At 42.2% G+C, this 22324-nt stretch overlaps 1 protein-coding gene across 1 annotated transcript in view; it reads left to right on the top strand.

Annotated features, from left to right (window-relative positions):
- SAMSN1 (SAM domain, SH3 domain and nuclear localization signals 1) overlaps positions 1-22324 on the top strand; it is a 141148-nt gene that overhangs the window by 23221 nt on the left and 95603 nt on the right. Inside the window, exons 3-5 of the mRNA XM_053310123.1 lie at positions 869-909; positions 2217-2254; positions 18608-18684. Coding sequence (XP_053166098.1) covers positions 869-909; positions 2217-2254; positions 18608-18684 — 156 coding nt within the window. The remainder of the gene's footprint in view (positions 1-868; positions 910-2216; positions 2255-18607; positions 18685-22324) is intronic.

Below are 22324 nucleotides of genomic sequence, written 5' to 3'. Positions count from 1 at the left end.
ACACACCAGCAACAGTCACTGGAAGTACTGTGCTGGGGGTGGATAGGGCCAGTTACTCTCCCCCTGCTAAATAAAGAGAATCACCACAGTAAAAGGTGCCTCTTTGCCCAGTTAGCAGGGGCAAAGTTGAGCTGCAAAGTCGAGGATGGCCCAAGGCAAGGAACATGAGGTGGAAAATCCAGACAGTGCATGTTAAAAACCCAAATATATGAAGCTGCTTTACACTGATTAGCTTATATAGGTCAATCAAGTTGATTCTTGATGGACCGATAGATGGGCAGCAGTGCTATAGAGTTTCTGACAGGGTACTTTCTCAACATACCCGGCAACAGGCTCATAGAGTTGTCCACCCCACAATAAGTTCCCCTTTCCCCTCCAGCCTCTCAGTTCCCCCATTCTCTCTGTCCCTCTAACTACAATGCTGCAAATAGAGACCTGACCTGCATCTCTTCTGCTGCAGTCTGTGCGTAAATTCGCAACTTGCCTAAGGCAGATTGTTTTACAAGTAGTTTACAAATCTCTTCCTGTCTATCCCCTATTGTGACTGTCGCCGAGTAATGGCTGATAGCTAAAGATTTAGCATTACTTTTTTTTCTGAGACAAATCATAAAAAGCTTTCTGAAATTTTATAATAAGATTTCTGAAATTTCCTTCAAAGAGCTTTGTGTTCAGATTGTTGGAAAGCATGGTGCAACAGTGTGCATTCAGGAGGATGGAGGGGGTTGTGCAAGCATGTCCCCATAGAGCCTGCTTAGATACACATTTCATGAGTCAGGATGTCAGCCAGCGTTCTTTAAGCAAAATTAGCACTGTTCAGAACAAGTTAGGAACTGATCAAAACTTTTTTTTACTACTTTTTCTCACATAGGAATTTTCTGATATTGAAAACACTTTAATGAACAAAAGGAAGTAAGTATACATTGTTTATGCTGTGTCTTCTGAGATGTTTCCAGTTTTGTTTAGTATTCTAGCCTTAGTAATTTTAATTGTATTTTTCTCAGACATAGGAGCGATAGTAATGCACTATTTTGCAATTCATTACTAAAGTTTTTCATCACTTTTTCTCTTCATACTGTATTCACAAAGGCTGCTCTGCACAATAATAAAAGCAGGGACATCAAAACTCATCTGCACAAGGCTGTCATTAATCTGGGCTGGGTTTAACCATATGTCTGTTTTTCTGAAAGACTTCAGTAGTAACCTATTTCAAAGAATGTTTGTACCATTGACCTAATAATCTTCTGTTGAGGTTTTCCCCACCCCCACTTTAGTGCAATAAAAATTAGTTTGCAAAATGATTCAGATTAACCATGAGGCCAGACTGTATTTTATTAAGTATTACTGTGACAGCAGATTGGTTCAGCTAAGATGTGTATGAGCCAATATTATAATTTGTGCTACTAGTCAGTAGATACCAATTTCGAACTAAATCAAAGAATTTGATGAGAAAATGTTATTGAGCCTCAAACTGTATTTTGTTTCTGTGTTGGTATCATTGCTTTTAATTGAAATCTTCAATCAATCATTATCTTTATTACAGTCACTGACCAGAACAAAAGTAATACATAAAAACTTTTAAATGAAATCTTAGCTAATGGAATGACCATTCAAAAGCTCATTTACATCTCTGTGACAAGAGAGGTAAATTACAGTGATATCTGAATTCCAGGATTTTTCTTTTCTGAATGGTGATTTAGTTATCTACTACTGTCAATAGAAAATATATATTTTCCAGCATCATACTTGAGACTCAAAATAATCTTAGTTTTCTTTTTGCAGTTGCCTAGATCTTGGATGTGATTTTTCACTGCTGCAGAACCACTTCTACTTATTGGAGTTTCTTCAGATGACTAACCAATAAGTCACTTATTTGTAAATGATGTGCAACTTGAATGAGTCAGGCTCCCCAAAACTATTTGGTGAATGTGTGCTGATGAATAATAGATGGGAAGAAAATTAGGATTGGTTTGAGAATAACTTATTTGTCCAAAGCAGAGCTGTCCTTATGATAAATGACAGCGAGTCCTATGGCCAATTTATTATGGCATAAACTTATGTAGGGTGCAGCCTATTTCATCACAAAAGTCCACTGTGGTTAGAGTGTACAAATATCATTTTAAAGAAAGCATATTAAAATCATTGCTGCGACTTTGGGAGAATTAGGCTGAAACTATGTATAATTGATTAGACTCTGTACTCCTTTTATCTTTTCCCAGGTCTATCCAGAAGTCCATGTCAGAAAATGAAGCATTTGGTTAGTAATTCACATTGTATCCTATGTTACCTTTATATTGTTTCCACTCGCAAACAAATCAAGGGTCTCTTAATGGCCTGAATACTGTTACGCAAAGCCAAGTGTATTAGACAAAAGAACAATGTGGAATAATTCAATAAATTCACGGTTAAATGTTTGTTCATTCACAGGAGGTTGTATGCATAATGGATGCTTCGTAAATAAAACAACGGAAAAGGGTTGTGCATGGGTATGGGAGAATATGATTGGACATCTCAGCTTTAATAGAAATAATATTCTATTTATTTTCAGTGGTTAAAATAGCTATTTTTCACGTGCTCGCCAAGGCCGAAGCATGACAACAGTCATTTAATCAGTGTGTAGAGGCAGGTGCCTCAGCATGCCCATCTGGAGCCCTTAGAGCAGCTCAGATGTGTGTGGAGAGGGCTACATCACCCTTCTTTCCTCCTCCAGTTGCCAGTGAGATAATCTTTCTTGCCCCTCATTGGGGGTCAAAATTGCATCCACCTCTTGTCTTGCCTGGCCCCTCTCACCTTGAGTGTGGATCTCCCTAAATATACCCTCCCAGGTGCTGCAACTCTCCGAGTCCCGCCCTACTTCCAGGTCCACTCCTCTAGCAACTAAGCCACCCTCCATTTATCTGGTTGCCCATGGTTGAAGCCATTGTCCCTCCTGGATGCCCTCATTGGCCCTGTGCCATGATGCTTCTGCTTCTTCTACTCCCTATTGAGTGGGTGGGAGTGGAGACTGTCTCTTTCCTCATTGCAAAACCAGGAGGCTGCACACCAGGCCAACCCTGTCCAGCTGCCAAGCTATGTCACGTCGGCACACACACCCTTCCTCCCATCCTCCAGAGATGTCCAATTGGCATCTTGGGCTTCCTGTTTGCGAGGACCCTCATCCTCAGGGTGATGGCACAATGATCCTTGTCCGAGCTCATGGAGGTGAGTCGTGAACACAGTGACTCCAAAAATCTCACAGAATAAACTACTGTCATGTTCAGTTCTGATGGTAAACATATGCTATTTTGACATTCAGTTTTTAAAAATGAATCGTACGATTCCAATTTTTAAAAATGCACTTTCTTTGCTGAATATGGAAATAAACAAAAACAGAGCAATCAATCACAAAAAGCCTATTGACCTCAAAGTGAGTTTTGCAGTCCAGCATGGTTTGGATCCATTCATATTCTATCTCATGACATGACAACAAATGGATAGCATTTACAGTTGGGATGCCTTCTAAAGGCAACATTACGAAAATCTGCATAGTTAATGACATTAAATTGTTTTCAAACACATAAATCTCAATTGCTTTACTTAATTTTTTTACAAATGGGGATTTTTAAAAAAGGGATTTCTCAATTTTCCACAACACAATTGTCCCCAAATATAATAAAGGATATTTCTCATGAAACCAAACTGTTCTGAATGTTAAATGATCTTGAGTACAATCTGTAAACCATGAACGTGATTCAGCCTTATTTCTGAAACCAGTATTTTACCCTCATCATACTAAAACTGTAAAGATGTTGATACTGCATAAATACATCAAAACAATGGAGAGTTTTTCTTCTTACAGCTTCTCAGACTATGTTGGACTGATTCAAATGTCCAACTTGACATTTGCAGAATGTGGACAAAAGGGATCCCAGGTTGCTGCCCACCACCTTTTATCCTACACTTGCCAGCTTTGCAGCACCAATATTTATGACAACCTTGTATGTGGCAGTGACTGCCCTTTTGGTCTCTGTTTGACTATTTGCCAGTCCTAAGAAATTAATAATCTGACAAATTGGAAGCAGAAGGCACAATTCGGAAGCTCATACTGTCAGATCATTGGTCCATCTAGCTCAGTATTGTCTACACCAGGCCTGCTCAACATAGGCATGCAGCAGTTTTTGCACTACAGCTTCCATAATCCCCAGTCAATAGCCAGGGATTATGGGAATTGTAGGCCAATTGCAGGAGGGCCCAAGTTGAGCAGCCCTGGTCTACACAGATTAACAGCGGCTCACCAAGGTTTCAGGCAGGAGTCTCTCCCAGCCCCACCAGGAGATGCCAGAAAGTGAACTTGAGACCTTCTGGATGCAAGAAGATGCTATGCCCAGAGGCATAGCTAGGGGAGAGGGGCTCCATGTTCACCCCTCTCTCCAGCAGCCCCTTAGAGTGAGGAAGATAATGAAGAAGATAGGGGTGGAGCTGGGGGGGGCCTCAGGAGCTTGGGGGCCTGGGTCCTTTGAACCCATCTACTCAATTATAGCTACACCTCTGGCTATACCTTCTTGAAGAAGAGCTATGGCTCCATTTCCTAAGGGGAATATCTTACAGTAGACACTGCTCACATGTAGTCATCCATCCAAATGCAAACCAGGACAGACTCTACTTAACAAAGGGAACAATTCATGCATGCTATGTCAAGTCCAGCTCTCCTCTCCATTCCTCTATTCAACTCGGTTTTTGATTTTGAACATGTTTAAATGTTCAGTGTATATTTAGCCAATCTGATTTTTTAATATAATGTTTCTCTCTGATAACGAATGTAAACTAAGTAGAAGATCTAAATCTATGGTAAGACACAACTTATGCCACCCACATAATGTTGTGCCAAATTTATGGCCCTGATCAGCATCAGGGTTCATGTAATAGCGATGGTGATCCCTAGATGTCGGTCTTATAGTTTTTTTGGGGGGGGGGCATAAGTGGATAAAATACCCATCTAAACCATAGAATCGGGGATGGGTGGGTGGGGAGAGAGAGAGAGAGAGAGTAGTAACTTCAGCTGGCATCTTTCCTCACTGGGCCTCATCTATTTACGCTGTAGATGGTGAGATTAAGGATCAACTTGGGCCATGTTGTCTGCATCTATTTATTTTTTTAAATTATGTATATCCTGCCCTCCCATGTAATATTGCACAGGGTGGTATATGCAAATTAGGCATAGTATAATTTATATTTTTACAGATTCCTGAAATGTTTGTTTTATGTTCCCACTTTTGTGTTAAAATACAAATTGGATGATAAGCATAGTTGTCATGCAGGTATACCCCACCACTTATGCAAGAAGTTCAGATGTCCTGTGTACTGAATAAGAGCTCTTTGTACATGTAAAATTTGAATCAAAGTGTAAATATTCTGCAAGGTTGAGAAATGGTCAAAGCCACTTTTTCAAGGAGGTTGCCTGTTGGAATTGGTTGATTTGCATCCCGATGCTAATTACACAGGACTTTCAACTCCTTTACTAATATGATCTGAATTCAAAAAACTGCTTTCTGTGCTTCATTTTTAGATAGAAAAAATGTGAATGGCACACTCGGGCAGCTTCCCAAGAAGCAAGAGAATGATTTGTACTTCGAAAAGCACTGTCAGTCTGAAGGTAATTGCAAAATGCATTTCAGCTGATTTTGCATTTTCCTACAAAACATTTTAAAGGGCACAGAGGAAAACAGTGAAATAATTTGTCAAGGCCTTTGGTGGGGAGGGTTGATTCTTCCCCAAGGGAAAGATATGCACTTTAAATAAAGAGGAATTTTGAAGCAATGGACTGCATGGCTTATATTAAATGCTTGCTGTGGCTTATAGATCAGTTCAAGACCCATATGCAGCCAGTATATTATTGTTCTGACCATGGCAATGGGTGACTGGCTATATGACATGTATTTGGATGATACTTGGAACACAGAAGTAATAGGTTTGCTCTAGAAGAAACCACACTGAAAAAGGAGACTTGCCTCTTAAACAATTATGGTTTTATTCAAATTCCATTCATAGCAGTGGGGCTCAATTCTTTGTGACTGTACTTAGGTTTGCTGTGTTGGCATTCAGTGAAGAAATTGCTTAACTTACCTATGTAACAAAAGTAGTCCATCTTCAGTCTTCTGGGATGACTAATTCATATGACTATCTGGTACACAATTAACACTTTGTTTTTGGGTGCATTGGCTCCTTGCCCAGGATAAGAGAGTTGTATGCAGGTGCTATCCTGCACAGCATCGTGTATTTATCAGACCATTGTTTCAAAGCTATATTGCTATTTGTTCTCTTAATTCAATAGACTAAAGGGGAAAAAATACTAAGACACTGGGTAGAGACTAGGGATGTGCATGGAATCAGCTGGCCCGGTTCGGTTTGAGTCCAGACCAGACTCAAACCTGACCAGACCAGTTTGGTCTGGAATCCTTTCGAACCCGGTTCGAGTTGGTCTGGCGGGGGGGTTCACAAATCTTTAAAAAAATTTTTTACCTTTAGCGCCTTGGGGGGGGGCTTCCTCTAGGCCGTGGGGGCAGGAGGGTCCACAAAGGTTCCCCCTGCCCCTGGCAGCCTCGGTCATCACTGTCGCGGCCCAATTGGCCACTTATTTTGGCCCTTTCGGGCCTCTGTATGTTGGCACCACAGCCATTTTTTCTGCTGCCATGCATGCACAAATGGCCTCTGTGAGGCCTGGCATGGCCCAGGACCTAGCAGAGGCCATTTGCTCATGTGCAGTGGCCATTAAAAAAAATCACCGCCGTGCATGCGCAAATGGCCTTTGTGAGGCCCTGGGCCATGCCAGGCCTCGCAGAGGCCATTTGCGCATGTGTGGCAGCAGAAAAAATAGCCGCTGCACCAACATACGGAGACCAGAACGGGCAAAAAAAAAATCGAACCGAACTGGTTCGATGTAGAACTGAACCCCTTTCGAACTGTTTGCAGATCCCTAGTAGAGACAAAAGCTGTATCTGTGCAGTCACCAGATGAACTGGTGGCACCTTCAGACAAACCTTTCCTGAAGATCTTAATAGGTGGCGGGGTTTGTAATGAAGAAGGTGTTCTCTTATATACCCTGGGCCCAAGCTGTTAAGGGCTTTATAGGTAATAAGCAGCACTTTGTATTTTGCCTGGAAACCTGGAGAATCTATGCTCTGGCAGTGCTGACGGCAAGAAAGCAGTTCTTCTCTGCCTGCATTGCTGGTGTGAATTCACGTCCCGCTTAGTTGGCTAGGGTTGTGAAAGGGCTAGTTCATTCCCCCTCTGCCTTGAATCTGATCTTGGAACGATCTGTCACTCTCTGAGATGTTTTAAACAACTTTTTTTTGCAGACAAGTTATCTTATATTCATGCTGAACTAGACTCCACGCTTACTGCAGAGTCTATCGTAGAGGTGCCCAGCAACCCTTCTTGTAGGATTAAATTGGATCATTTTCTGTTTGTACTTCTTAAGATGTGGACAAACCTATTCGGACTGCACATCCCACCACCTGCTCTCTTGACCCTTGCCCAACTTACCTTATTTTACCTGACAGTCAATTATTAGAGAGGGTCTGGTAAATATCATAAATGCTTCTCTGAGGAAGGGCAGGCTGTCTCTTTGTCTTAAAGATGCTATTATTAGACCTTATTTGAAGAAACCTTCATTGAATCCCTCAAAGTTAGTTAATTACAGACCTGTCTCTAATTTTCCTTGGTTGGCCAGGGTGATTGAGAGAGCGGTTGCTTCTCAGCTCCAGGCAGTTTTGGATAACATGGATTATTTAGATCTTTTCCAGACTGGCTTTCAGGTGGGCTATGGGATTGAGACTGCCTTGCTCAGCCTGATGGATGATCTCCAACTGGTGGTCGACAGAGGGAGTGTGACTCTGCTGATCCTTTTGGATCTCTTGGGGGCTTTCGATGCCATTGACCATAGTATCCTGCTGAGTCGCTTGAAGGAGGTGGGATTGGATGGCACTGTTTTACAGTGGTTACGTTCCTACGTCTCTGACAGATTCCAGATGGTGTTGCTTGGCAACTGTTTCTCTGAAAAATGAGAGCTAAAGTTTGGTGTTCCACAGGGCTCCATACTGTCTCTGGTTTTTAACATCTATATGAATCAGCTTGGAGAGATCATCAGGAAGTTTAGTCTGGGATGCTATCAATATGCTGATAACACCCAGATCTATTTCTCCATACCATCAGGAAATGGCACAACCCCACTAAGTGCCTGCCTGGAGGCAAGATTGGGCTGGATGAGGGATAACAGGCTGATGTTGAATCCAAACAAGATGGAGTTACTGTATGTAGGGGGCTGGAATCCAAGAGATGGTTTAGATCTGCCTGTCCTGGGTGAGGTTACACTCCCCCTAAAAGAACAGGTTCGTAGTCTGGGAGTGCTCCTGGATCCCAAACTTTCCCTGGTTTCTCTGGTTGAAGCTGTGGCCAGGAGTGTTTTTGATCAGCTTCAGCTGATACGCCTTATACGTCCATTTCTGGAGACAAATGACCTTGAAACGGTGGTACATATGCTGGTAACCTCTAGGCTTGACTACTGTAATGGGCTGCCTTTATACATAGTTCGCAAACTACAATTCGTTCAGAATAACCAGATTGGTTCAGGGCCAGATTGGTTCTGGGTTTACCTGAAGGGTCCATATAACACTGATTCTAAAAGAACTGTACTGGCTGCTGCTATGTTTCTGAACAAAATACAAAGTGCTGGTTATTACCTATAAAGCCCTTAATGGCTTAGGTCCAGGGTACTTAAGAGAGCGCCTTCTCTGATGTGAACCCTGTAGCCTATTAAGATGATCTGGAGAGGTCCGGTTATGGTTACTGCCAACTCGTTTGGTGGCAACTTGTGACCCTGCCTTCTCTGTTGCTGCACCAGGGGTTTGGAACCTGTTCCCTGCTGAAATAAGAGTATTTCCTTCTCTGTTTGTTTTTAGGAGGACCCTGAAGATGTACCTGTTTCCCCAGGCTTTTAACTGAAATCTAATTTTAAAATTTTAATATGTTTTTATCTATGATTTTTATCTTTTTATGAATTTTAAATGTTTTATATTTTATATTATGTTTTAATTCTGTACACAGCCTAGATATTTTGGTATTAAGTGGTATATAAATTCAATGAATAAATAGTAAACAAATCAGCCTAAGGCTTGTCATAAAAAGGGCTGGATACAGAAGTGGAAAGGAAAGAGAAGGGGGCAAAGAGATTTAGAGGGCAGAACGTTAGAATTATCTATTCTTATCTGGTGGTATGTCTGGTGCATTTGTAGATGGGCACATGAGCAGATCTCCTCACAAGGGGAAGGCAGCAGAAAAGCAGGAAGAAGAAAAGGGCAAGTGGTGTAGAACTACCACTTGCAAGCTTGAGAACGAGTACGGTAAATGTTCGTATAGATTCTGATTCCAGTTCTGATCCCAAGGCCATGTGGCTGGGACAGGAGTATGTGTACATGGCCGGGGACAATGCATAAATCACACTCCCTCCCTGGAGGGGCTGAAAAACTCAAGTAGAATAATAAAGTTCATGGTTGCAGGACTTGGTCAACTTGGGTGTAGACGACTCAACAGATGGCTGGAAATGGCTCAGGTAAAGTGTGGGGATGTGCATAGAACCAACCAGCCCCGTTGGTTTCAATTTGGACCGGATTCAAGCCACCCCTGGGTGACTCATTTCCAGTTCAAATGAGCCTGGGCCCGACATGGTCTAGCTCAACAGCTATACTTATAAAGGGGAATCCAGCAAGGATTCCCCTTTACAAGTAAAGAAAAGGGCTCTGGTGGTGGTGGTGTGGTGGGAGGTGTCCTCTCTTTTACCTTCCAAAATACTCTGCTGTGTGGTAGGATGGGGTGGCCTCCCAAATGACAGCAGGAGCCAGTCTGCAGCCTGTTCTGGGCCTTTCTGCCCATGCTGTTATTTGGGAGGCAGACAGGGAACTGGAGAAAGGAGCTCCCATTGTCCTTGTTGCCCCCATCCTGCCATGCAGCGATGTGTTTTGGAAGGTAAAAGAGGAAACTTTTCCCTCGGCCATCCCCCACCAGAGCCCTTGACGCCCTCCCTGCAGCCACTGTGGCTGCCGCCACCCACATCCCGTTGTGAAGCAACATGTTTTTGAAGGTAAACACACCTTGCTAACTGAGCAAAGAGGTGATTCTTTTTAAAGTGGCGATTCTCTTTATTTAGCAGGGAGAGAGTAACTGGCCCTATCCATCCCCAGCACATCATCCTTCCAGAGGCTGCTGCTGGTGTCTCTCTTATGTCTCTTTTTTAGATTGTGACTCCTTTGGGAACAGGGAGACATTTTTATTTATTTATTTTAAAATTGGGGAGGAGAGACAGGAAACCATTTTTATTTATTTGTAAACTGCTTTGGGAACTTTTGTTGGAAAGTGGTATATAAATATTTGTCATATATCCATATTCATATATTTATAAAAGGGCAACTTTCCCCTCCCCCCTCCCACCACAGTCCTTTACTTGTAAAAGATAATCCTTGCCAGATTTCCCCTTTACAAGTATGGCCCTCAAGCTCGCTTGTGAGTGGGGGGCTTGGTTGACTTGCTGCTGGACTGAGCCACTCCCCAGTTCAGTTCGAGGGCTAGCCTTTGAGCCTAGCTGGCTCGAGTGTGAACTGGCTCATGGACAAGCCGGTTCGCACATCCCCTAGTGAAGTATATCCAGAGGTGTGAATAATGGGCTTATTGAGATGTCTCTCCATGTGGAGAGATAAGCTTTTCTTAGAACTTGACTACTTCACTCCTTGGTCCTTGCTAGCTCATTACCTTGTTGACAGAGGGGTCGAGATGCGCCACACTTATCTGAGTTACTGCAAAGGAGAATTATCTCTTGCAGGAGGGAGTTAGCTATTCCCTCTGAGAATATATTTTTAACCTAAGGCCTACTTTCCCAGCTTTCCCTTCTCTTTGAAAGTCAGACAAAGAGGTTTTGGAGATGATTCCCTTCAATCCTTCATTATGGTGACCTAGGGTACATTGGTCGCTTCTGCTAAGTGACCAAATTACATAGTATGCCAAATGTGGGCATGTGCAGAGTTCACAATCCCGTGAGCTCAGGTGTCCCAAAATGGAAGCTGTGATCCCACAATTCCAAATCCTATAGAGGAGTGCTCTTTGCAGCTCCAAGATACGCTGTTCTGGCAATACTGTGCAGAGAGCTCTGAATCTGGCACACATGTAGTTTAAAATGACAGGACTCTGTGTATTGAATTTTAAATAAATCGGTCTATCCATTTCTTTTTAATTATTTTGTTTGTTTGTTAAGGTGTTCCTTTGAAATAACATCTTGAAGCTCTTCTCATGATTGGTGAGAAGAGCTTCTGTTGGGCTTGTGGGAAGAGTGGGCTTAGTCCGCTCTCTGCCCAGCCATTCCCAATTTCCTTTTTTTCTCTTTTCTGTAGACATCTATGAGGATTCTCCCACCCCCTGATTTTTAATTATAATGATTTGGCAAGGTGTTCTTGTGCAAGAGAAAAATTCCGTCAAAGCAAAAAGGTGTTCTTGCATAAGAAAACCTTATGAAACCTTAAAAGCTTCAGGGAATGATAATCCCAGCTGATGCTATTTGACAGGAATTCCGATTCAAGGTAGGCTTCTTAATATTGGATTGGTATTATTTCCGATATATCCGATATTGGTCCTCTGAAACATGGGTAAATGCAAGGGTAGGCAGATGGCAGAATGCAGCCATTTTCCAAAAAGTCATTTTAAAAAAATTGTTCTTACTGCTGAAAGATGCCAATGCCATTTTGTATTTCTGACACCATTTTTTCTTCCAACATTCCAATATTTTTCCTGATTTTTTTAAAAAATAGGATAGTGATTCCAATAATTCCGATTCAAGGTAGGCGTCTTAATATTGGATTGGTATTATTTCCGATATATCCGATATTGTTCCGATATCCATATTGGATGTATCCAGCTGCACTGGCCTAGTAAATACATGATGTGCACAGATAAAATGCACATTTTCAGAAATACAATGAATAAGCCACTGAAATGCAATCAGTCAGTTGGAATTGCATGTTATAGTTTTACTGCAATAGACACTGGTGTGCTGTAGCACCATCGAAAGTGTAAATTGCCTTGAGGTTGGCTTGCAAATGTAAATCTATCTATCTATCTATCTAACTTATTGACCACCTGACTTCCTTAGACTTGAGCCGGTTTACATAAATTAAAACAAGAACGAAGACAAGAGAAAATGGGTGGGGGGGAGAAAAAGGAAAATAAAGGAAAAAATAAAAAGAACACCCCCCACACACAGACACACATACACACAGGTTAAAACTAAAAGCCTGGTAAAACAGAGGAGGCTCTTAGTAGGTTCCTAAAGGACAGGAGGGAGGGGGCATTACAAATCTCAGGAGGCAGAGTGTTCAACCTCAAATTGGCTTGAGGTTGTTATTTCTGCTAAAGAAAAAAACCATAGTGATTTGCCTTTTAAATCTTACAAAGGTATATATGTTTGAAAAGACATAGTGCCAGTTTTGAAACAGAACTGGTTGATGACAAAAAGCAAGAATGGGCAAATGTAAAATGACTCATACAGCCCATTTCTAGCATTGACTGTACGCTCTGTTTAGTTTTACTAGAGCAGCTGTATTTCCTTGCCCACAGGCTGGATGAAGCTTCTGTTTTTACAAAACTCTTAGTCTTTCAGGGCTCTTTTCTTTTCAGCTCAGGTAAGGTGGCTTATACAAAACTTAAGCCTCGGGGGCAGCATAGAGCAGCGTCAGCAGTAACTGCTACTTATACAGTCTCCTTTCAGAGTTCTGGCCCACTCAGGACAATTCTCATCCAATGCCTTAGCAAAAACTTTTATTTGCTTTTAGCTTTCTGTGAAGTTTCTTTTTAATTCTCCTTCCTTTCCCTTCCTTTCCAAAGACAATTGGTGTGAGGATTAAGTACTTGACCCCACAGAACACTAGAACCTGATGAATCAAAACACTAAACCAGAGGCTTAACTTTAAGCACCTTAAAGCCATAGATCTCAAACAGGCTATTTAATGAGCTTAATATAGCTTTTAGCATGTTCTTAACCATTTCACTGCCCATTTTGGGCTCCATTTCTAAAGTTACTCCATGGCATTCCATAGGTTGCCAGATGTGTCCGAGGATTAGCATTGTGACTACTTAAGGATCCACAAAGTCGTATTTGATTTTGTCTTCCCATAGACCCTGCTCACTTATAACAGAAAAAGCCACCCCAAGATGCATAGACAAAGCAAGATAAGAAACAGAGAGGCCCTTGCAGTAATATAAATGCTTGGTACTGGATTTCAAAATGGAGAAAGCCACCATGCTGCCTTCCTTAAACAGAATCTGACCGTTCCTACATGAAGATTTCAAGCTCTACCTTGATATTTATTTTATTTTTATTATTTTTATTATTTACATTTATATCCTGCTCTTCCTCCAAGAAGCCCAGAGGGGTGTACTACATACCTGAGTTTCTCTTTCACAACAACCCTGTGAAGTAGGTTAGGCTGAGAGAGAAGTGACTGGCCCAGAGTCACCCAGCTAGAATCATGGCTGAATGGGGATTTGAACTCGGGTCTCCCCAGTCCTAGTCCAGCACTCTAACCACTACACCACTCTGGCTCCTGATATGGTCAAATTAAAAAAGATAATTAGATAGTGAGACCATAATGAAATCCACAAGCCCCACACTTGCTTCTTCTCATTTTTAGCTGAATCATGCTTCTAAAAATAGTTGAGATGGCCATCACAATAGTAACAAGACTATAAAGAGCCCCTGGTGGTGCAGTGGTAAAACTGCTGCCCTGTAACCAGAAGGTTGCAAGTTCGATCCTGACCAAGGGCTCAAGGTTGACTCAGCCTTCCATCCTTCCGAGGTCGGTAAAATGAGTACCCAGAATGTTGGGGGGCAATATGCTAAATCATTGTAAACTGCTTAGAGAGCTTCCAGCTATAGAGCGGTATATAAATGTAAGTGCTATTGCTATTGCTATTGCTATAATAATTGTAATTCTAGTACCATGCTAATCTCACAAGACTTAGCTTTCTATACTCATAGAGTAGTATCCACAGTTGATCTTACTTCAGAGCAAGGAGTCTTGTCCCAGACTAGGGACAGTGTGAATGCCACCCATTATTTTCAGACTTTATAAACATATGTACAAAGAATTGGTGAGCTTATTACTCCAGTAGTCTGAAATGTGATATGACACTCACATCTGCAGAGGAAAATTATTTTCTACATAGCTTTTCCCATCTACTGATACTCCCTTTACCAGCTCTTTTAATGTGTTAGGTGGAAAATAAAGATCATCTTGCATTGAAACAGCTCTCTGATTCATTTGTCCCCACACCCCAGTCCCAAGGAGCACGCAAAGACACAATAAGCTTGGATAGAAGGGCCCAAATTTATTATCGTGGTACAATCAGCAAACTGTGTGGAACAAACACCACCACTTGCAGTGCAGGCCTAACCAGGCCAGCTTTGGACATTGTTGTCCTCGCCTGTGCCCCCAAATGGGTGACATACCCTGACTCAGGATAGAAGCAGACTAAGCCCACTTCATCTTGCTCATCGTCAACCCGTCTGGGTCAGGGCAACTCCTAGGGCTTCAAACCCCCCCCCCCCACACACACACCAAGCTGTGCAGCCTTTGAGGTGTATGAAGCCCTGAAGTAGGTTTTCTGGTGAATCTAAGTCCCTGAGCCACCAAGCCTCTAGGGACAAATTATCCAATCCACCTTTTTCCACATTGCCCAAGGGTGTTCACCGTTCTCAAACCCATGTACATCTCCACCCAGCCTGCACTGCACCTGCCACAAAGGGAGTTCAGCCTAGCTTGGCCTTCCTCCCCATCCCTGTGGGACAAAAGTTCGTCCCCTAGTACAAGGCTGCAGTCAGGCCAATTCTCTCTTCTGACTAATATCTGACAAGCTGGAATGACTATAAGTTACTTGTGCTGGTACACAGGAGTGTGCTGCCAGGTATTTCAGAGCACATACATCCCATGCTACAATAATATATGCTGAAAATCGATATGAAGGTCATGCACAGAAGCAAAAACTGTGTTCTACCCAGGTTTGGGAACTCTATGTGCTCCCAATTTTTGGTTGTATGAAAGTAGAGGAAAATCTGGGTTGAAGTGATTGTGTGGAAGGAAAGTCGGAGGAAAAGCCACTCAGATTTTCCTCCTACCTTGCTTCCACACAACCAAAAATTGGGAGCACACACAGTTCCCAAACCTGGTTAGAACACAGTTTTCACTTGTTTGAATGGCCTCACGGTATTCATGGATATGCTTCTAGATAAAGAGGCAATTCTAATGAACACTAGGGATGGGCTGGGATGGCACGGTGGGAAGGCTGGTCTTAACCTACCTTCCCCCACCAGACAACCAAATGGTCCATCTTCAGCATGCCTCCCATGTGCCCACACAGGCAGCCCTGCTTTATTCAGCTTCAAGAGGCACAGAGAATTGTGGAGGGATTTGGGGCCAGAACTTGTTGTTCTGGCCTCCAGATATATCACAATGCAATACATGACACACACATTGCATTGGGTATTATCCCATCAGACAGGCGCTCTATGCAAGCATGCCTGTGTCTCCTTGGCTGAACTCATCCCGAGGAGACACACAGTATCCAGTAGCTGGGGTAAGGGTGCAAGTGTACCCTTTGCCTCGGCTAATAGCTGGGCTTCTTAAGATGGTTAGGTGGGTGGGAAGTGGAGGGATCCACAAGGATCCCGCTGCTTTTCATGACCAGCTTTACTCTGGCTGGGCTGCTCCAGTCAGGGTTAGGCTGGTCGTGAGACTAGCCTAAAAAAAAATGTTATAGAAGAAGGTTCTCTACAATTCCCCTTTGGAAATAAGATTGTTGAAACTCAACCCATAGTTTCTTCCCTTAACAAGTTTGCCCATAGGAAGAACTGGTTATAGTTGCAATTACCATTCCATTTTTGCAGAGCCCAGGAGGAAGGCTAAATCTTATTTTAAAGATAACAAGTAACCCTAGATTTCAGGATTACCATATGGATATTTATTTACAAGTTGCTGAGAAAAGTTTTGCATATCCCTGAATCTATGGAGAGTAACTGATGCTCATAACAACATTTTAAGAAAGAGTAACATTAGTTTTCCAGACTACACACGGGCTTGATGATCATCCTGGTTTTTCTACCAAACATGGGGCCGCAAAAAGGGATTGTCAAGCATCTGGTAAGCCATAACACATGGTTGGTACATGGCATTCAGCTTGGTGGGTCACACACTTAACAGAATTTGTCTTGGGTTACCAGATCAAATCCTAGTTATGTTGACTCCGAAGGAATTCTCACTGAAAACTATTATTATTATTATTATTATTATTATTATTATTATTATTATTATTAGTAGTAGTAGTAGTAGTAGTAGTAGTATTACATTTATATCCCGCTCTTCCTCCAAGGAGCCCAGAGCGGTGTAAATATGTTTGGAATTACAGCCTCAAGATATGATGCACAAAATAAATATAATCCAGCTCAAGTTCAAATATGGCAGGCTTAAATGGCTTCTAAATCATAGGCTAGGTGGCCTTTAGAAAGACTGAGAAAAGCTGACACAATCAAGGAAAGTGTTAAATAGGAATGGACAGATATCAGGCCCTTGCAGGATCTACTTTGTTTTTTATGGGATCTACAAGGTCCACTAGCTGGAACCAGTGCAAAATAGCGGCAGAGTCAGATGCAAAATAGTGACTACTTCTTAGAGCTCTGTGAAGTGTGTTCTATTTGATTCAGGTCAACTTGGTGTTTCTAAGGGGTCCCAAATCTGGACCCACTGGGGATGGGGTCCCATTTCACTTTGGCTTGTTTGGGTATAGGGCATAGGATAGGAGACACTTACCTGTGTCTCAGCAACAAGGGAGCCAAGAGCATCTTTTGTAGCTTGCATTTTAAAATTACTCTTCTTCTACTTCTACTTCTTTTTTAATTGTCCTGGAGTCAGCCTCAGAGAAGTTTACAATTCCCAGGAGCACCAGCACCATTCCCAGGACTCCAGGGGAATTAAAGAAAAATAAGTCATTTTAAAATGAAAGCCACAGAAGATGCAGCCTGCTCCCTTCCCGCTGGGAAAGAAGAACCCGTCTTCTCCCCCCTGCCAGTCCTGTAAGTACTTTTAGATGTGGGGGTGCAAGCATTCAAAGCAACACTTCAGGAGGTTGAATGATTTGATCTGGTTTACTTTGCTTTGGCCCCAATCAGACAGTGCTTAAGTCTGAACTGAAGTGGGCTGAGTTTTTACAGATCATTACAGACATTATGTAAGATGTATTTTATAGAATTGTGTTGCTGTATATGTTATTGTTTGTAAGCTGCCCTGAGTTCTATGGGAGTAGGGCGACATGTAAATCTAAATCAATCAATCAATCAATCAATCAGGGGTTCCAACAGCAAACTCTTAAACTGAGTAGTAGAACTGCAAAAAGAGTTGGTCAAAAACAGTTATTTTACGAGTGAAAAACATTGGGGTTCAGAGAGAATAATTAGCACAAGGCCAGCCGTGACAGGGAATCTTTTTTTATGTCTAACTGATAAACTATGAAGAGTCTGAAACCTTTCCCAGCATTCTGCAAATTATCAGTCTACCAGCGGATCTTCTTAATCTTCCATCCAGCAGATAAGATTTTAAAAGTTACTTTGCTACATGTTTGGGGCCATAGCTCAATGGCAGAGCTGTGCATGCAGAAATTCCTAGATGCAGACTCCATGGCATCTCCAGATAGGGCTGAGAGAAATTCCTGCCTGAAACCTTGGGAAACTGCCGCTAGTCCATGTAGACAATACTGAGCTAGATGGACCAATGGCCTGACTTGTTACAAAGCAGCTTTCTATGTTCCTATGAAAACCTTGATTTCAAGCACTGAAAAAACCCTTATGATCTAATTAGAAATATTTAAGAAGATAAAAAATTAAGTGCATACTTTGTATACACTTAATTTTTCTTCTTAAATATTTCTAATAAGATCATAGGGGGTTTTGGTGGGTCTTATTAGAAATATTTATTATAGAAATATCATAAGATCATTGGGGTTTTTTGAGTGGTCAGAGTCAAGGTATGTTCTGACTCTACTGGTGTCTGATATTCTCTAGAATCCCCTACCACAACTGTGTTAAATGTTGGCAACAAAGAGTCAGTACATATTTTTAAATTTGTCAAAGATGTTACTCATTGTTGGGTAATGAGTAGGATTGTTGGGGAAGAGTCCCAGAAGCAGCAGGAAATAAGACAACCCACAACACCATCTAAAACAATCTAGCATTTCTTCCTCATTACAGATACATCATTCTGAAGATTCATGTATTAGTGTATAGATTTGTGTATTCATGTATTCAATATAAGAATGTTTTCAATATATTCCTAGTGCTGATTTTCATTTATCAAATGTTGCATCCAATGAAGATAATCTCTCACAGACAGAATTAGGTAAAATTAATTTCACAGCCAAGAGAAAAAAAATAGTTGAATACATATAGTACAGCTCAAACCATTGTGCTTTTAAGGAACACTGATTAGCAGCTTGATAAAATTCTAATTTATGGTATCATCTTGATAAATTTCTTATTTTCTCTCCCCAGAGCTGAATGAAGATTTCTTTATTGGTGAAAGATTTCATTTACTACAAGAAACAAGGATAGAAGAAACTACTTGTCAGGTAACTTGGAAACAGTAGTGTATCTAGGGTAAAGCAATATGGAAACCTGATCCAAACTCAGCCTAGACTAAGATTCAAGTGGGCTGTTAACTGGCTGGAATGTTTATTATCAGCCTGCTGGGAGGCTTATTGAAAATATTTGGCGAGTATTCATGGTGGCATCCTTGCAGCTTCCTTTTGGCCTATATCTTCATACAGTAGAGAATATTCTGTTGTGCTGTAGGTGAGGGAACATAAAATTGGAGACCTAAGATCCTGACTATCTACTGGGCCAGTTCGGACAATGCCATCTTTACCCATGTGATTAGAAAGGGGCACACTGAGAGCATTCCTATTACTGACAGCCACGCACCTTCCTAGCATATCCCTTTATTGTGGGTAGGGGGGTGGTTATCTGATTAGCCCTTCTATACGTGCTTCAATATGAGCATCCCCCTCAAGAGATATAAGGTTGTAGAGAAGGAAATTCGGATGTCTGTGGAGCATGTCCTGACAGGTGTGCTCTCAACACAATCCCTTCCTAAATGTGAGGGTGAAGATGGTATCATCAACACTGATGGACTGTTATGGAAAAGCAGCAACCAACAGAGTGTTTATACCAAGTCTATTGAGTCAACTCATTATAGATTATCAAGTGAAAGGGTCTGGCTATTGGAGCAATAAAAACCTGGAATTTCAGCAGTAATTTTGATCATGTTGGTATGGCCTTGTGCACTGATAAATATAAGGAGCTAAGCAGTTACAGAGTTCGGCCAGAAGGCCTTTGAAGTGAGGGGGTGTCCATGGAACACTCCTTCAGAGTTTCGTGGCCCAGAAGACATGGGGGGTTGCTTTGCTCACCAACCCAGAGTTTTTCCACCTGGGACATGGTGGGTGGGTAGCTCTCCCCTCAGCATAGTAAAGCCACGAAGTGTGAGGATGTCAGGAGTTGGTACCTGACAGAATCAACACCTGGCTGTTCACCCTGGTGTGATACTCCAGGGTGAACAGCCCTCCAGGGTCAAGCCCTCTTTAGGAGGCTTTTTCACATAGTGAGAAGCACACATACACTGTTTAGTTAAGTACCTCATTGCAAATCAATTGAAGCGTATGTCGTACATCAATAAAGTGACCCTTGTTTACTCCACTTAAGTGTGTGTGGTCTTCTTTGGGTTTGGGGATGAAATGCTGATGCCAGCCACCACACGATGCATTATGGGGTGGGGGGGGCAGGGTTGTGCCCTCAGCACAAGGGACAGACACAAGCGCAGCCATCTTGCCTGGCCGAGCACATGAGGTGTGTTTGGCCAATCATGGGAGGTGATTGGACCGGCTGACCATTAATGGCCAGTCTGCTTCCCAGTGGCACCCACCTGCCTGCCTCCACACTCAGTGAGGGATAGCCAGTTGCTATTGGGGCCAAATAGGAATTTTTGGGGCTGCACCAGATTGGCACTTAATGTGGCCTTTTTTCACCGCACTGAGTTCTCCTGGGCAAAGGCAACTGCTGTTAGGGCTGTAGTTGGTCATTTGGCAGAAGAGTATGGGTTGGGATAGGTAGGATTACCTTGTGCTATTTCGCCAGAAGGCCTTTGAGGTGAGGCAGTGTCCACAGAACACCCCTTCAGGGTTTCACGGCCTGGAGGGTGTGGGAGTGGCTCCTCTCAGGGGTTGCTTTGCTCACCAATCCAGAGTTTTACAGCTTGGTAGACAGGTAGCCCTCCCCTCAGCATGGTAAAGTCATGTGGTGTGAGGATGTTAGGAGTTGGTGCCTGAAAAAATCAACACCCAGCCATTCACCTGGGGGTGTGCATGAAACCAGCTGACCCAGTTTGGTTCGAGTCCGAATTGGACCTGAACCAGACCAGGCCAGTTCGAGCTGGCACCCCCTCAAGCCCCCTGATTCGGTTAGGTACGGGGGGGATTTATGAGATTTTTCTGTTTTAAAAAATAGTTTTAATTTTGTACTCCCCCCCCCGAGGAGCTTCTCCGAGGCTGCAGGGAGTGTCTCTGGAGATTCCCCCTCCCCCCACATGCCTCCATTTTGCCTCAAATAACCCTGTTCAGGTGGCCCATTCTGGGCATCACTCCTGTCATGGTAGCCATTTTGGAGGCCGCTGAGCATGCGCGTGCCCAATGGGCGTCTGCATGGCCGGGTCATGCTCACCCGAACAGGGCAATTTGAGGCATAATGGAAGCCTATGGGCAAGAGGGAACCTCCGGAGGACCCCCTGCAGCATTGGAGAAGCCCCCTGCAGGGGCTAATTAGAAAAATAAAATAAAAATTAACAGAAAAAGTTTGTGAACCCCCGTACCAAAATGAACTGGAGGGTTCGAGAGAGTGCTGGTGCTGTGTGTGTGTGGGGGGGGGGGAGGTTTAGCTTAGGTCCAATGCTGAGCCTTTGCACATCCCTACATTCAGACAGCCCTCTTTAGGAGGCTGTATTACACGGAGAGGAGCACCTGCACTCTGGTTAGTTAAATACCTCGTTACAAGTCAACTGAACCATATGTACATCAATACAGTGGCCCTAGTTTACTCCACTTAATAGTGTCTTGTCTTCTTTGGGTTGGGAAATGCAGTAGATTATCAAGTGGAAAGGGCAGGCTATCTAAGCAACAAAATATTGGAATTTCGGCAGCAGTTTTGATCATGTTGGCATGACCTTCTGCACTCATGAATATAAGCAGCTAAGAAGTTATGTACTGCGTTAGCATTCTAGGAAAATGTTTACCTGTTAGAAATGGCTATCAGTAAAATTTAAGATCTGTTGACTCAAATCAAAGTATTTAGGCATCACTCTTGTGTTTGTACACTTTTCATTCAGAGTTGCATTATAGTCGCAAGGAAGTGGGTAAGGATAAGTACTCTTAGAGAGAAATGAAAGAAGTTAACATTACATAGTAATATAATGTTTTGATTGTTTTTAATGTTGTTTTAGAATTTTTTTAAAAAAAATTAAATTGTTGTGTTTTAAATTTCTTGTTTTTGTTTTTAACTAATGTTTTAATGTTTTTATCTTGTTGTAAACCACCCAGAGACATAGGTTTTGGGCGATATAAAAATATGTTAAATAAATAAATAAATACACAGGCCATTTTGTGTAGAACATTTTAAATAATGATGCAATGTGAGTTTATAAAACTGGATTTCCAGGGAGGGGGGAAACTGGGAAAGATGTTTGTAAAATACATAATGTCAAAAATTATAAAAATAAACCCAACAACCCAAAACAAAACAAACCCTGGATTTCCTAACTTCAAGAACTTGCATTAAAATTTTTGACCTTTTTTGTTGGTACTCCACTTCAGAGCTTTTATATGTTAGACTCTATAGACATCTGCTACAAGGAGACAGTATCCCTATCACACACTCTGCAACCTGTTCTACTCATATTCTGTAACTCATCCTTCTTTTTTAGTCACGCTTGTAATACGACAGGAAATCCAGACTACATCCTTACACTTACTCTTACACTGACTCAGCTAGTTTTCTGAATGCCCCTATGAGAAAGCAAGGTATCCTGCTTTGGGAATTCTTTATAATTTTATAGATTTTTTTTTTATACCTAAGCTATATATTATAACTATATATTTTGTGGGAAACCCCACAAAACCATAAATGTGAGTGATCCACATCCATCATGGTGACTGTGTGCAG

Source organism: Hemicordylus capensis, chromosome 3, assembly GCF_027244095.1.
Source record: "Hemicordylus capensis ecotype Gifberg chromosome 3, rHemCap1.1.pri, whole genome shotgun sequence".
Taxonomy (NCBI): Eukaryota; Metazoa; Chordata; class Lepidosauria; order Squamata; family Cordylidae; genus Hemicordylus; species Hemicordylus capensis.
This window is presented reverse-complemented; position numbering and strand designations above follow the sequence as displayed.